The 14,926-nt window shown below is 41.3% G+C and overlaps 1 protein-coding gene across 4 annotated transcripts in view; it reads right to left on the bottom strand.

Annotated features, from left to right (window-relative positions):
• Positions 1-4,236: 4,236 nt before the first annotated feature.
• Positions 4,237-14,926, bottom strand: part of WASF1 (WASP family member 1) — an 87,138-nt gene continuing 76,448 nt past the window's right edge. For 3 of the 4 annotated variants that reach the window (XM_058020661.1, XM_058020659.1, XM_058020658.1), the window contains exons 4-9: positions 12,456-12,609; positions 11,676-11,793; positions 10,703-10,875; positions 8,558-8,737; positions 6,630-7,267; positions 4,237-5,146 (exon numbers count right to left, since the gene is read on the bottom strand). In XM_058020661.1, the coding sequence (XP_057876644.1) occupies positions 4,989-5,146; positions 6,630-7,267; positions 8,558-8,737; positions 10,703-10,875; positions 11,676-11,793; positions 12,456-12,609 (1,421 nt within the window). In that variant the 3' untranslated portion in view covers positions 4,237-4,988. The remainder of the gene's footprint in view (positions 5,147-6,629; positions 7,268-8,557; positions 8,738-10,702; positions 10,876-11,675; positions 11,794-12,455; positions 12,610-14,926) is intronic. The other variant, XM_058020660.1, reaches the window with a different exon arrangement.

Below are 14,926 nucleotides of genomic sequence, written 5' to 3'. Positions count from 1 at the left end.
AGAGCTGCTTTCTCACAAGGTTAGAAGTCTCAGGCAGTTTCTGGAGTTATTTCTGGCTGATACTGAAGTGCAAGATCAAGCTGTGATAATATGACACTGAGCATGGATCTTGTTCCACAGGAAACACTGGGGTGGGTTGAGAAGGAGACCTGCTCTGAGATTTTAAAATTGTGGTGAAGGAAATGCCTTGCAGAGGAGTAGAAGTGGCTGAAACACAGTGGAAGATCTCATGAAAGGGAGGTATTTTTTCAGCTTTTCTTGGAATACTACTGTGGTGAAACTGTGAAAATGTCACAAGTTTTGCAATAAAGAACCCTGACATCGAAGGCATTAAAATGGGGGAGGTGGGAAATGAAAACGACCTGTCTGTAGGGGGCACTCAGCTGTCTTGTGTCTGAAAGGGAAGTTACTGAACCATCAGGTAAAGAAACGTACGGGGAATACTCAGCCCCATTTGGTACTTTTCAGTATTGATACTTATCAGTATTTTGGTGAGAGATGCTTGATGACTTCTCTGATCTGTACCCAGACACTTCCAGTTGTCAAAAGAAGGTAGCTGGAGCAATTGCTCAGAGCCTGCAAATACGGTAAAAATAAGAATTTAGACGAAATGGGATGGATGCAATTTTCTTTAGAGGCTGTTACTGATGCTGCTGTCAAGGGGTGCTGGCAGCTGAGGAGCATGAGCGATGAGTAATGTGGCAGAGCCCATTCTCCAGGCACGGGAATCAGCAGGGGGGAAAAGCCTCGCTCTGTACCCCAGTGCCCATTTCCTGAGGCTTGTCCGTGTGTCCTCTTCCAGCAGCAGCTGGGCTGGGGATGAGAATGCCCTGCCTGCTCCTGGGCAGTGCCTGGCGGTGCTGCCGGCCAAGCCCCGGCTCACGGGAGCTGCCCAAAAGCAATCCCCGAGCCGCCAGGAACCTGCCTTTGAAACACCCAAACCCGACCCAGCCCATTGGGGCTGGACGAGGGAGGGGAGAGCAGTCCCAGGCAGCTCAGAGGACAGATGGAGGGAACTCACCTCTACCGAGGGCTGGTGTGTGCTCAGGAAGCAGTTTGGGAATCAGGGAGGTCTCTCCCGCCTGCAGCCACAAAGGGCGTGTGAAAGGCTTCTGTGGGCAGACTCCCAGCCCCGAGAATCCTTGAAGTGTGAAAAGTGGCCAGGAGGGGAAAGGAGAGGGGACAATTGGCAGAGGTGACAAAAAGGGAGATCGCTGTTGCTGCTGCCCCTGGTCTCTGGTTGTGATTCCTCTCCTGGTGTTAAATGCCCGCATCTGCAGAAGAGGATCGGGGAAGAGTAAAACTCATTCTGGCCTGCAGCTGAGGAGACAAAGCGGACACTTGATGGAGCTCGAGTCGAATTTCTGTCAGATCTCGCTGGCGCAGCCCTGGGCAGCAGAGCCGGTGCCGAGGCTTTGCCTCCTTGTCTCCCCTTGGAACCGCCGCGGTTTGTGGCAGCGCCGGGATCGGGGCTCTGCTGCTGCCGTGACCCGCACTGCTGCGGCAATGCTGCTGCGAGCTGCTCCCGCCTGCTGAACAGGGCCTTCTGCACCATCCTGAACCCCTCTCGTGGCGATCCATGGGCTGGGGACACTGAGTATGGCAGAGTCTGTTTCCATCTGCATTCTCCAGGCAGACAAAGGCTCACAGCCCCAGGGAAATCCCGTGGGATGCACTTCAGGGGGGGCAGCTGCATCCAAGCCAGGATAGTTCCATCACCCTGATGAGTCTGTTGCAAAGCCTTGGGGACTGTGGGTACCTGTTGGCACACTTGGGTCCCAGACAGTCAATGGTGTGCCAGTGTCCACCTAAATCCTGAGGAGTGCACTCCCATGTAACATGCACAAAAGAATAATTTTATCGATTAAAGGCCTTTTAATGCCTCCTGATTTCAAAATCCCACATTACTGAGAGATAACATAATCCTTTAATAATATCTAGTAGTTAATGGTTACTGTTCATATCACACTGCTACAAAAAAAACTCCAAAATTATGTCTCTTTTTAATTTTTGCTTCTTCAGTCCTTGTTCTCTTCCATTTACTGATTTGTTTTTGGTTTGTCCATGATAGCTGCATTGTTACTATTTTATCTTTTGATAAAACCCCCGAGTGACCAATTCTGCACCTCCCTAGTCATCTGCCACCAAGCAGATTTTGTTTCTCCTATGCACTTTATATTGTTCTTCCCCCCTGCCCCCCATTCTCAGTAGGAGAGGTAAATAATTTTTAACTGTCCCAGATTACGGTTTGAGAAAAGGGTGAAGACAAAGGTTTCTCTTCACTTATATGGAACATTACTGACACATTATTTTTGCGTCAGACTTCAAGCCTTGGTTTTAACCAGCTGCAGCAAATGTACAGAGGTAAACAACAGACTCCGTAAACAGTTCAATACAGAAATCTTGATTTAATACCTTACAAGACAAAGCAATCAATAATCTATTACACATCTAATCACAGGCATGAAGAGCCCAGCAGCCCTCTGCACAGCATTCCACCAAACGAGAAAGGCGGCTGGAGACCACAGTAAGAGGGACACAAATCTCCGAGACTGCAAATGCACGGCTCGGGAGCTGATCTACAAACACAAATATTCAAATTCAACAATCACCTCTTGCTACTAGTGAATCATGCTATTGCTATCTGGAGACTAGTTGCTATGGCAGATAGCTGTAGCAGTGGCAGAAGGCCAAGAATCCTGCCTTTGAAATGTTAGCTGAATTTAACTCTTGACTTTTCACAGGCAAGGTTCATTACTTTGTGTGACTGTGTCATATTACATGAGTGCTTTATCTGCCCTGGGTACCAGCTTGGAAGGGATACTATTAATCAGCAGGACAGCAAAACAGTCAATAACAGCTATTTGTCAATAAGAATTTTTTTTTTTTAATACCTTCAAGTCTGCTATGTGATAGCTGCAGTTACAGTAAGGGTGTTTTTTTGCTTTAATTTCTTCCCTTTTTCTTCATTTTATGTAAGTTATATGCAGTTCACAGTTCCTGGACACACTCAGAGCACACCCACCAATGCAGGCATGATGGTGAGATGCTCTAATTCGAACAGTTAGAGCCTGGGTACAGAAATACTGCTGCTCCATTTAAGTGGCAATGTAGGCTGCTTTCTGTGATACCCACCAGAAAAATCAGTTTATAGAGAGTTGTGCAAGGAATGGGTATAAATATCAGTTGAAATGAAATTTTGTGAATGGCAGAACTAACTACACATGAAATTCAGGTTCTTTTCAGCTGCCTGGAGTGCAGATCTTGGTCCCTGGCTAAAGGGGAGCTGTGGTTGCATACAATGCACTTTGCTTTATGATCTCAAATCTTTACAGCTGCAACAATAGGATCCCACATTTAGCTTCTGGACAAGTTAGGTTTGGTGAGTTAGGATTACTGAGATCCAAGGAAACACCATCAAATATGCAGAAGTGGCTCTGACATCCTTTCTTTACCATTACAATGAGGGGTTAAGCAGGACACACACTTGGGAAATCAATGGAGACCAACAGAACAAACCAGATGGTGTTACTGTGAAAAAACTCAAGAGAGAGCAGGGCACACAAATCTGCAGCCATAGTTACAAAGATGCAGATTCACAAATTGTGACAATATTTTTTCTTCCACAAAACTAACCAAGGTGTTACTGCTGCAGCTGAAAGTCTTGAGTACAGCAGGCCACGTGCAAAATCCCACTGGAGGCTGAGATGGTGACAGAGAAGCTGGAACGGTTGCTGTACACTGCTCCTACCCCAGTGTATCCCTCGGGAGTTTTGCCCAATTCCAAGAGAAGGCTAACAAGCACGTGTCCCTGCAAGCTGGTTTGTAACACATAGAACATTTAATGTTCACCTTCAAGAAATCTCAATCTGACCTTCAAGACTTCTTATCCTCTATTACAGGATTCCATCTTCCAGGAACAAGATCACAGGATAAGAGAGCTCCTGCACCCTCTCACGCTGCCCTTCTCAACAGGCTTTTGACTATGTGCTCAGACTTGAAGGAGTTATTCCAGGGAAGAGAAACACAAAAGATGTGCAAAACATGCACTGCACTGCTAGACAGCACTTAAAAAATCATCTTTCATCAATCATGATTTTAACTGTTGCATCTCATCAAGATACACTGATGAGAAAATACTTTAACTTTGTACACCACAGATTAAATACCTGAAAACCAAGGATCTCTCAGGTACACCAGTGAAAAGCAGGCTTCATTGAAAGACCAACACCCAGGAACATTTAAAATGAACCATTTATTAAATCAAACTGTTATTTTAACAGTTACATAAGTTACACAGCATGTTTAAGTCAAAAGATTTCACAAGGAAAAAAAAACTTTAAACTTTTATTATGCAGGCAAAAATAGTACCACACAATATGTACCTGGGAGGGAAGAAGGGAAGGGGAATCTCTAAACATTCAAATAAGGCCATAATTATTTAAAAACAACAATAAAACAATAATAAACCCCCCCAAAGACCCATTTGCTTTTCAGTGTGTTCAGTGCTGCTAACTATATGTACTTTTAGTATACAGGTGTGATCGAGGCAGTGATATTTTGATAGCTAGGTTTAATGTTTTAAAACACTATCAGAAGTGGAATAAGGCTCATTAGTACATACAGCTGCCCTTGGAATGTCAATCTCAGTTGCCTTCATCAACTTAAAATTCACAAAGTGCACAGTTAAGATATGCCAAAAAATTGAAACTGCTACTCTACCAACAGCTGCCCATGCTTAATACTTAGTGGTCTATTGGAACAAAGTATGTTCTTTCAAAAGAGATGTGTAAGAAAAGCCACTGTAAAACATTTAGTTTTGAAGATGCACTAGGAGCTCTTTGTAAACTGAAAAGTAGAAAAACATGGATTAATTATGTTAAGAAAAGAATACAAAAAACACTAGAAATGACCATCAAACTTCCAAAGAACAAGCACCACAATGGACATTAGCATTCGATTTTGCAGTGTACAGCAATGTAATAATTTTACTCTAGCCAATCTACTTCATCAAATTCTGAATCATCTTCTGAATCACTGTACTCCACAGCGATGCGACGGGAGAGGATGGTGGCGACGTCGTTCTCAATGCGCTCGTGCTTCGCTTCTTGCTCCCGCTGCTCCTCCACTTTGCGGAGCTGAATGCCTGGGAACAGCAGAGCACAAACATGTCACCCTCCTCCTTCCCCACTGCACATGGATCTAGGTCATGATTCACAGAATGCTTTGCAATCGAAAATGAATACACAGGATGCTGTCCTGCTCAGGGTGAATTTTTTTTTGTCAAGCTTTTAAAGAGAAGAATGTCAGAATTGCAGTGGCAGACAAGATCTTGAGTCCGTCTACTACAATATCCTGGTTCTGATTTTCTACTAAAATACATTTTTAGTACCACTCTAAGTGATTTTGCTATTTGCATTTTTTAGACTCTCTATTCATAATTTTAATGAAAGTTTATAGCGATTTGTCCTGAAGACAGGACCTCTTGTAACTCTATTTTTTTTATCATGTAATGATTTGGTTTGGGATAAAGTATTACTTGGATATCAAAGCTGTGGTAACTCAAGCCTTTGTTTTTTGGGTATGACTCGGTCAAAAGTGTTCTCAGCAATCACCAAGATTATACCAGCAGGCTCTATTTTCTCATTTTGCTGACATTGTCTACATATTTTCATGTACCCCTGTTGTACTCAGCTGTTGTCAACATTTTTTTAGATTTCAATTCATGTTCAATTCATAGATGTTACCAATTCATGTGCATATAGGCATGCAAAAATATTTCAAATTAGTGCTATGGTCTATCTGCTGATATTACAGGACCATACAGATTCTGTGCTGTGCTACAGTGCAGGGGAAGAGAAGAAGAATGTAGCACTTGAAACGTTTGAGAGATCTTAACTACTGAAAGACACCGCACCATCAAACAGCAGCACACACCAATGTGTGTGTTCCGATGCCAGTGGGGATTTTCCTGGCCATGGGCACCATAAGCTGAAAGGTACAGCTGGCACACACAGCTCCTCATGAGATCATCAGGAAAACACTGTCCTGCAGCTCTGCCCTTCTCTTGCAGTCTGCCATGGGCACCTTGCAATGCAAAGGCTGCTCCACTACTGCACTGACATCAGTGTCCAGATCAGATACTTAACAGCTTGAGGTCTTCAGCAATGATTTCTGAATGTCACTTATATCTTGTAATACAGTGACAGATGATCAAAATTCCAATGCCAATTGATCAGTTTCGCTTTTATCTAACAGTCTGTGAAAACCAATGTTTTTGTCTTCTACACAATTTGTAGATGATCAGAAATAGTTACATTAGCAGGTAAACGGAAATGGAAAGATAATCTCCACAGATCATCTACAAACACATGTACTTTTTTCTGTAATCTAACTTCCACGGAGAACCAGGTTTGCCATCTAAACTAAACATCTGATAAGTGAAATTATGAATTGAAAAAAACCTGTCTACTTGGCAACGTATACACGTAGGGGATAGAAAACAGAAACGGACTTGAGATGCATTCCTGTAACTTCTTACACATGTGAAATATTCCATGTCTCAAAGGTCACGTGTATGTAGCAGGTTTCTGAGATGGTTCTGTTTGCTGTGTAATAGCCAATGTTACCTTTCCGTATTGCTTCCAGCAGAACGCTCCTAGCATCACTGATCACAGGCAGAGTTGAAGGATGGCGTTTGGGCTCAGGAGCAGGAATCACTTGGGATGGCGGAGATGGAGGCATTATGGGTGCATGAGGGCCAGGGACAATGGTTGTGGCAGGAGGGTGCAGGACAGGAGGAGGGTGAGAGAGGTTTGCAACTGTGACAGGGGAGGAGGGTCGGATGCCAGGAGGCGGCAGGGGAGGAGGTGGGGGTGGTGGAGGAAGTCCCTGAACTTCAGCTTGTGGAGGAACCGGGTGAACAGGCAGAGCTTCGCACACCTGGGCGGCTCTGGCGACAGGGGGAGAGGGCTGTGCTAGGGGAGGAGCCACTGGAGGCGGAGCTGGATGAAGAACTCCAGGAGCTATCTGGAGAGGAGCTGGCGGAGGCGGCACAGCTGGGGCCTGCAGAGCAGCTGTGGGAGGGGGTGGTGGCGGTGGGACTGGGGGTGGAGGGGTGGAAGTCATTGCAGCTCTTAAGGATGAAGTCGACAAGGCGGATGGGAGAGGTGGCGGTGGTGGAGGAGGAGGAGTGGGGCTCACAAACACCGGTGTTCTGCCTGTTGCTGGTGACTGAGGACGATTTTCTACCAAGCCAGGAGTAGAACTGCAACATCCAATAACAGAACAAAGATATGAGAACTAGAGAGTGGAAAAATAGTAATAGATTAACTTGTGCAACTTTAGAACATTGAAACCTGGGCATTAAAGAGCATTATGTACCATGATGATTTCAGGGTGTTTGTCCACACCTCATAAATAAGAATGTCTAATTTTCAGTATGGAGCTTGCAACGGGTTTCCAAAAGACCTCTGCTCAAATTCAGCTATTAATCAAATCTATGTTCTTATACAGTGCATCTTGCTCAAAGATTTCCTATACCTTTGATATAATTCTTCCCTGTTGTCCCTAAGTAAATCCAAATTATTTTTCTCAAGTCAGGGAACTAGCAGTTGATGAACTGTTTTGGTTCATAGAACTTTAAAACCGAAACAAACAATGCAAACAATGAGAACAAGTTAATTTGAAATATATATACTTAAGGTGTGATGAAAAAATGAATGAGACTAATATTAAAGGTCATCAATACTGCATACAGAGAGGTACAGTTATATGCTAGATACTCATTACAGGACAATAAATAGGTGAACTGAAGAAACAAGAGAGAACAGTAAATTTATTTTCCTGAAAGACCACTAGAGGATTTCTTTAAACTGTTGTGGTAAATTAATCTAAAGAGTTATGCATTTTTGTGTATCATCTCCTAAGCAGCGAATATCACCCATTTCAAGAGACTAACATCTTGCTGATGTAACAATCCCATCTGAATTAGCTATCCACTATTCTTAGTTGTATGTGCCTGACCACTTTTGGTATAAAAAAATAGGGGAGTGACAAAGAAATTTTCATCTCCAGAAAATATTCTATGTACGTATCCACTTCTGAAAAGGTACAAAGAAGTAGGGAAAAAAAAAGCACTTTGGGAGAGAGAAGCACTTACAATTTAGCAAATGCAATGAATACATAGTTTTGACAGCTGTCTTACTGTGATATATTCTTCCTTTCATGTAGGCTGAAACACATCCCAGTTGTACAAATTTCCAAAACTCCAAAGCTACATCCTGAAATGCCAACATATTTCACAGAAGCATTTTCCATATAGTTTTTGGTCTTGCCATTCAACTCAGAAGGCAACACGGTCGCAGTGCTGATGGCAAGCTGAGGCTTTTCTCCACCCTATGGGATTTAGGTGCCGGCTTCCCACCCAGCTCCCGGCGGCCCTGTTCCTGCGGGCACGCTGGGGTTCATGGGCAGCACAGCAATAATGCTGACAGCTATTGGCAGGGGGTGGATAAGCACAGCAGCCCCAGGAGAAGGGCACGTGGCCCCGTGGTACCTGACGCAGGGGGGCACGGGCTTGGCCTCGGCGGTGCCGTGCATGGGCGGCGGCGGCGGCGGCTCGTGGGGCCGCACCAGCACGCGCTCCTCGGCTCTGCTCAGCAGCTCCGACATCTGGCTGTAGGGCAGGGCAGAAAGGGAATACGACCCGTCAATGTGGTCCACGTAGGCCTGGGATCTGTAAGAAACAGGGAGAAATGATCCAATTCACCTTCAGTAGGAGGCAGTATTAGTGCCCTCAGCCGCTGTGCTACACTTCAGTCTGATTCTGAATGCAAGTGTCTTCTCTCCACTAGTGTTGGATATTATACAGTGTGGCTTTTCAATAATTCATCCCACTTTCCCTGTTATTACTTCTAGCAGCTCAAGGGTTTGATTTTGACAGGTATATCAGATAGTTTCTACACCATGTGTGTGACCTTAGTGTTTATTAGACACATTATTTTGAGTTAAATAAACACAGCAATACAATCAGAACTCCTCTTCTTTTACAACATTTATGAAACATCCATCGATGTTAAGAGTGGTAGAATTTACAACTGAATAATTTAGCTGAACTTCTGTCAGAGGATCTTTATTCCAATATATACAGAGAACTCGCTGCTTTAATAGACACAGGACTCAATCAATATCTACTGTTGAGTACTAGCACTAAATAAAGATGATTCAACTTGTTAATGGCAACTTTAGACACACGTCAAGGATCTGATCAGTTAGTAAATTTCAATTAACTATTCAATTACAGAATTTTATTTTAAAAAATTCTATTAAATTCAGAGCAAAAGTGTTTGTAGAACACTTTCCAACTAGTAGAGCAACACTCTACGTTTCCACATACTGCCACCACTGTAGTACCTAAGCCTATTAAGTTCTTCAGGGGTGAAAATCTTTCTCATTTATTTCAAAGTATGGTGCTGTTCTGTATCTGAACAACATGTTCTGCACATGCAGTGCTCCCAAGCACTTCAGCATTATTAATAATTGCATTACTAGTACTGAGATAATCAAGGTTTAGGCCAGGGTCCTGGATATAAAACAAGCATGTCTAAAGTGGAACCCAACATACAACATAACAAAAGGACAGCAGGAAAGCAGATGTTTCTGCCAATGACTTGACACAGCAGCTTACAGAGATTCTATAAAGCCATTCCTAGAAAAATGCTTATCACCATAACTTAACTTGTACCCCACTGAGTGAAACGCACTGAGAGCATTTTCCATTCTGAATTGAGCTAAGTTTTTTACAAGCAGGTTTTTCTACTTTTCAGGCAACAAACACTCTCTCCTAGAGTTGTCATAATTACTCACCATCACTACTGAGCTTGTTTGAAGGCCTTACAAAGCTAAACAAAATACTCTCTTATGGTGTGCTTTTGACCACAGAAAGATAGGGGGAAAAATTAACCAGTTTTGGGAGGACAATGAATACTTTTTAATTAAAAGAAACCCAACAAAACACCTGAAACCTCCAAACAAAAAAATTATCCCCAAACTGCCTAACATTACTTGTCAGCCCTCTTTGCTATTAGATGTTTCTTGGCTGGTAAAATGGTCTTGATTTTGCACCAAGACCAGAAGCATAAGCACAGCAGGTGTTTGCCATGTGAAATGCTACTTTTAGCCACCAGCAAATACACGCTGTGAAATGAGAATTCAACAGGTTGGATTTTGTAATAGGCTATAAGCAGAAATGTCAATCAAATCAGGGATTTGTTCAAGAGTAAAGGGAAGCTCAGCATTCTCATTTGAGTTCCAAGTGGACGTTTGTTCACATCACACACACGATATAGTCTTGGCAGTGTCTGCTTAAGAAAAATCAAGAGGCTGGAACAATGGGGATTTTGTGGGTCAGGACTGGAATGCAGTGACACACCTGGGACACTACACCTCCATCAAGCTACAGAGGACAGCACATCCTCAAGGATACAATGAGGATACATGGTACCCTTAAAAACAACAACATAGTAACTACTCCTTGATAGACACACTAAGAATTTCAAAACTGAGTTTTGATCAAGCTAAATCAGTGATTTCCAGTGCATTTCACGGGTAACAGTAGCATCTCGTCACTGACCGCTTCTCATGCATGTTCACTACACAGAATGAATACACTTCATAAAGGCTAGAAAAAACAAAAAGGAACCTTGATTCAAAATGTGAAGCTGGGCCATTAGCAACTTCAATGTGCTTATGTAAGAGGTTAGCATCATCTTCTGCCAGTTCTGGACCTTGGGCTAGCTTCTGCCACTCTCTCCGTCTGTCATGCGGTGCCCTGGGCACTTTCTCTGGTTCGTGAGGGCGATCTAGATTTTTCTGCTGTAGGAGAGTTGTGCAAACAAAACTGACAACTGAGACAGTGGTTTTTAATTACTTGCATATAAACATCAGCCACAAAATTATGAAAAACAATCTCATTTCCAATGCAAGAAAAATTTGCTTTCAGGCTAAACATAATATGTAGACCAGAAAGACTTGTAAGAGCCAGAAACATCAGACTAGTGGCTAACAACCTGAATAATATGGAGAAAAATACCTGTTTAAGTAGCTTTTCATTCTAAGTCTGAAATCAAATTATAAATCTGACACTCATATTTACTCTCTCTACTGCCTATGAAACATACAGAATAATGGTCAAATAAAAAAGTAGCATTACCATTTACAAAAGTGCTTGTTTAATTTTAAGAAAATATAAGCAATGTGTTTTATTCCTACTAATTTCTTTCTAGTTTAAACATATTTATTAGAATGTCATTCAAGCTTTTTCACCTGTAAGACTGTCAAAACTTTGTCTTACAAAACAAATGTTCAAGTGAAACTCTTTACTCCTGCTGATTCCTCCTTCTTTTCTGAGTTATTGCTAGAGTACTTACAAACTTTGGCAAAAGTTGGTTATGTTAAGACAGCGTGAAAGCTTTAGGTCCTTCTATAATATTTTACTACTGCTGCTATTATTATTATTATTTAATTGTTTAAGTTGGTGGAACTGAATGAATACAAGCAGCTTTAGCTGAATAGATGGCTCTGTCAAGTCTGCACTGTTATTAAAGTACCACATCTGCAAGCAAACCCGTTCTAGGAAAAAACAAAGAGAAGCCGTATAAAGTTAACATACGTACCTTCTGCTTCCTCTTTTCTTTTCTTTTGTCCTCTGTGTCCTGCAACATTTTTTCCTTCCACAGATCAAAGAAATATGAAGGATTGGTATAGAACTTCAAACCCTCTTTTCCATCATCCCTGAAACACAGTGACACAAATAGAGCATACTGTTTCTTTGACGAGACATGAATCCAAACATTAAGACAAAGCAAGGGCATATTAAGGAATATATAGTATCTCAGACCCTGAAATGTTTTACTGAGGAACACAAAAGAGGTGATCATTGACCTTCTGCACCAAACAAAAAACCCCAACAACAACAACAAAACAACAAAAAAACCTCACAAAAAAAAGTGTGTCTTAAATCAGAGAACTCCCACTCCAATAACTCAAATCTTGCTGTTAAAATATTGAGCAATTTTATGTGGCTGCTTATGTTCAGCTACTGATTCAAACTGAATCTCTGGGACAGCAAGCAATATTCATTTCCATTGAAGACCCTTCTTTCTACACACTTACCTGTTTAATTTCTTCACTTCACATGCAAGTACATTATATGGTTTAATAAATACAGAATTAAAAATGACTTTTTTCCTACCATGTTACACTGAGTTAACATTTGAGTAAAATGGAGTAAAGTTTCAATGCTTACAATGTCTTCTGCTGCTGTCATTCCTCCAGCAGCTTCACAGTTTTCTAGTCTTTAAATATTCAAGTGCTACTCCGTGTGAGCAAGGTGCCTGCTCTCTATTACATAAAATAAGCTAGGCATTGATTTGGACCAATTTTGTTTCACTAACCTGTAAGGGGTGAGAATGTTAAGCGGAGGAGGCTGCTCACAAATGTCATAAGTTTCTTGCAAAGGAATTGGCAGAGTTTTGCGGTCAAACAGCTGCTGGTCTTGAATCGTGGAGCTCCGGAAAGCTTTTCTCATGGTAATGTCCTGCAGTGACACTGAAAGGGGACATTGCCATTTAAAAAAATCCCACCAGATACATTTTGTTTGGATTAATCTGGAATTACCTGATGTTGGTTGAAATATAAAGCACTACTGCTTGCATCTTGGCCTTTTACAGCAAATACAGATTCATCTAGCACTATTGCCGTGGCAAGATATTGTCAGACTGTGTGACAAACATGGCTCTAATGTTCTAGCACATCATCCTCTATTTAGCTTCACAGGAAATTTTTCTCACCTAAACAGATATCAGAACTATGTCTCTCCTAAGTAGTTCAACGAATTGCATACTGCAGCTGTAAAATATCATTCAGTAGTTCAGAAGTACCTAGTAACATTTACCAACTCTATTTCACAATCCTTTTGCTATGAAAAACTGCTCTGTACCTTGAGGTATAGATTTTACCTTTATGGCATCAGCAAGCCAAACTTTGCATTCCTTGCATGTAGGCAGCAGTTCCACTGAGGGCCCACTGAGATGCCAAACCAGAAAATCACTTAAGCTTATGCTACTGAGATCAATGGGCTTTAATGGGAGGTAATTCTGTGTTGCAACACATGAAAATAGTCGAATGCTTTTTAATCTGTTTAATCAACATGAGCCTTCTCTGTATAATTCAGAGCCACCTTGACTTTTAAGCACAGTCGTTAGGAATAATCAATTACCTTTATGTAAGATCCACAGGAAAACAATACTACATGAACACAACACATTAAACAGGGATTTCAACTATTTTTATACACTCCTGGTAAAATCTACATATCTATCTTTCTTGATTTCAAAAGAGCCTTTTCTATTTCATTGAAATTTAGATAAAGATTAATGGAAAAGTGACCACAACTGATAAGCTTTGCACTTTTAATTCTGGAAACAGTATACCTATTTAGTCTCATATTTCTCTCCCTCCCTGCTCTTCAGTTACCACACCTGTGAAGTCCAGGTGTGCCTAAAAGCTACCCTTGCAACCAGCATGAGACTTCCATTAGATAAAGCAGCAGATCTTTTCATTAGCTTGGGCTCTTTTTTTAAAATCACAAACAATGATGAAAACAGTTTTCTGACATGGTAGTAAAAAGTACTTTCAGCACATACATTTTATCTATAAATAATTATGTTTATTTCATAGAAACAGGTTGGTAGTAATGCCCCTTTATGCAAGATGAGAGCACAACTCTACCCCTATCACTAGGGCCTTTGGCAGCAGTTTAAAGAAAACCTGTTTAAGCAGAAAACTGTTTCTTTCACTCAGGTTCCTGTAACACATACAAGTGTTCACATACACATGTACATACACCAAGCTGGATTTCTACTGTGTGATCACAAAGGGGCAGAAAGCAGGATTTTTTCCAGAAGGCTTGCAGTTCCTGGAATGTTCTGTCTTCTTACCCAAGCATATTGGCAACATCCTTTGTGAGACTAAAGATGGGATTTATTTGATTTTCAGCTTGGCTTTTGAAGTTTATTATGCTTGGCAAGGTTGTGTGTTCCTGGAGAAGTTTCCTCCTTTTTACCCTTAGGTTCTAATTCATCACAGTGTCTTTTATTCTTTTTAATAGCTTTAATTAGCTGCTCAGAAGCCTTTTTAAGTGTGTGAAAGAAGTATTATAAAGTCTGAATGTCAGCTAGAAGTCTCAATTTCTGTAGGTATTTCTGCAGTCATAACTAACCCTATATATTTTGTACCTGTCATGAAGTACAGGTTGTTATCAGCTGGCAAGAGTTCAGTTAGAATAACTGAGGTTTAAAAATTTAAGTCTAAAATTTAAGTCTTATATCATTTTATGCCTTTCCTTTGGGTTATTGGTTATACAAATAACACCAAATGTACTTGCTCAGAGTTGCTTGGCAATCCTGCAAGATTTCTAACTGTCATATATTGGAGACATTTCCAACAAAAGTAAAACTTAGTATACTTCTCTTTCAACGTGTGTACATTCTGAAGACAATTAACTTAATCAATTTATTCTAATAAATAAATATAGTACTTTGGTTTAATATTAAAATGCTCACAGAGTATGTGACACCATATTATTTACACTGTTCTACAAACTCCTTATTAGCATTCCATCTCTTCAATGAGCAAGCACAGACAATCTAAATCATAATTTCCCTTTTCTTGATTAAAACTCTACATTTTGTACACACATACAGGGTGATAACACACTAGAGGATAAGCAATCAATAAATCAATCCCCAACAATAACTATAATAATTTTCTCTTTAAACCTAAGATACACAGCAGAAGGCTTCATGGAAAAGCAGCATTTCCTATGCTGATGACCTGTCCCAGGCATTCCCTGAAAAGCACACCA

This window comes from Melospiza georgiana, chromosome 3 (assembly GCF_028018845.1).
Source record: "Melospiza georgiana isolate bMelGeo1 chromosome 3, bMelGeo1.pri, whole genome shotgun sequence".
NCBI classification, from domain to species: domain Eukaryota; kingdom Metazoa; phylum Chordata; class Aves; order Passeriformes; family Passerellidae; genus Melospiza; species Melospiza georgiana.
Note: the sequence above shows the minus strand (reverse complement) of the source record. Positions and strands in the feature narration are given on the sequence as shown.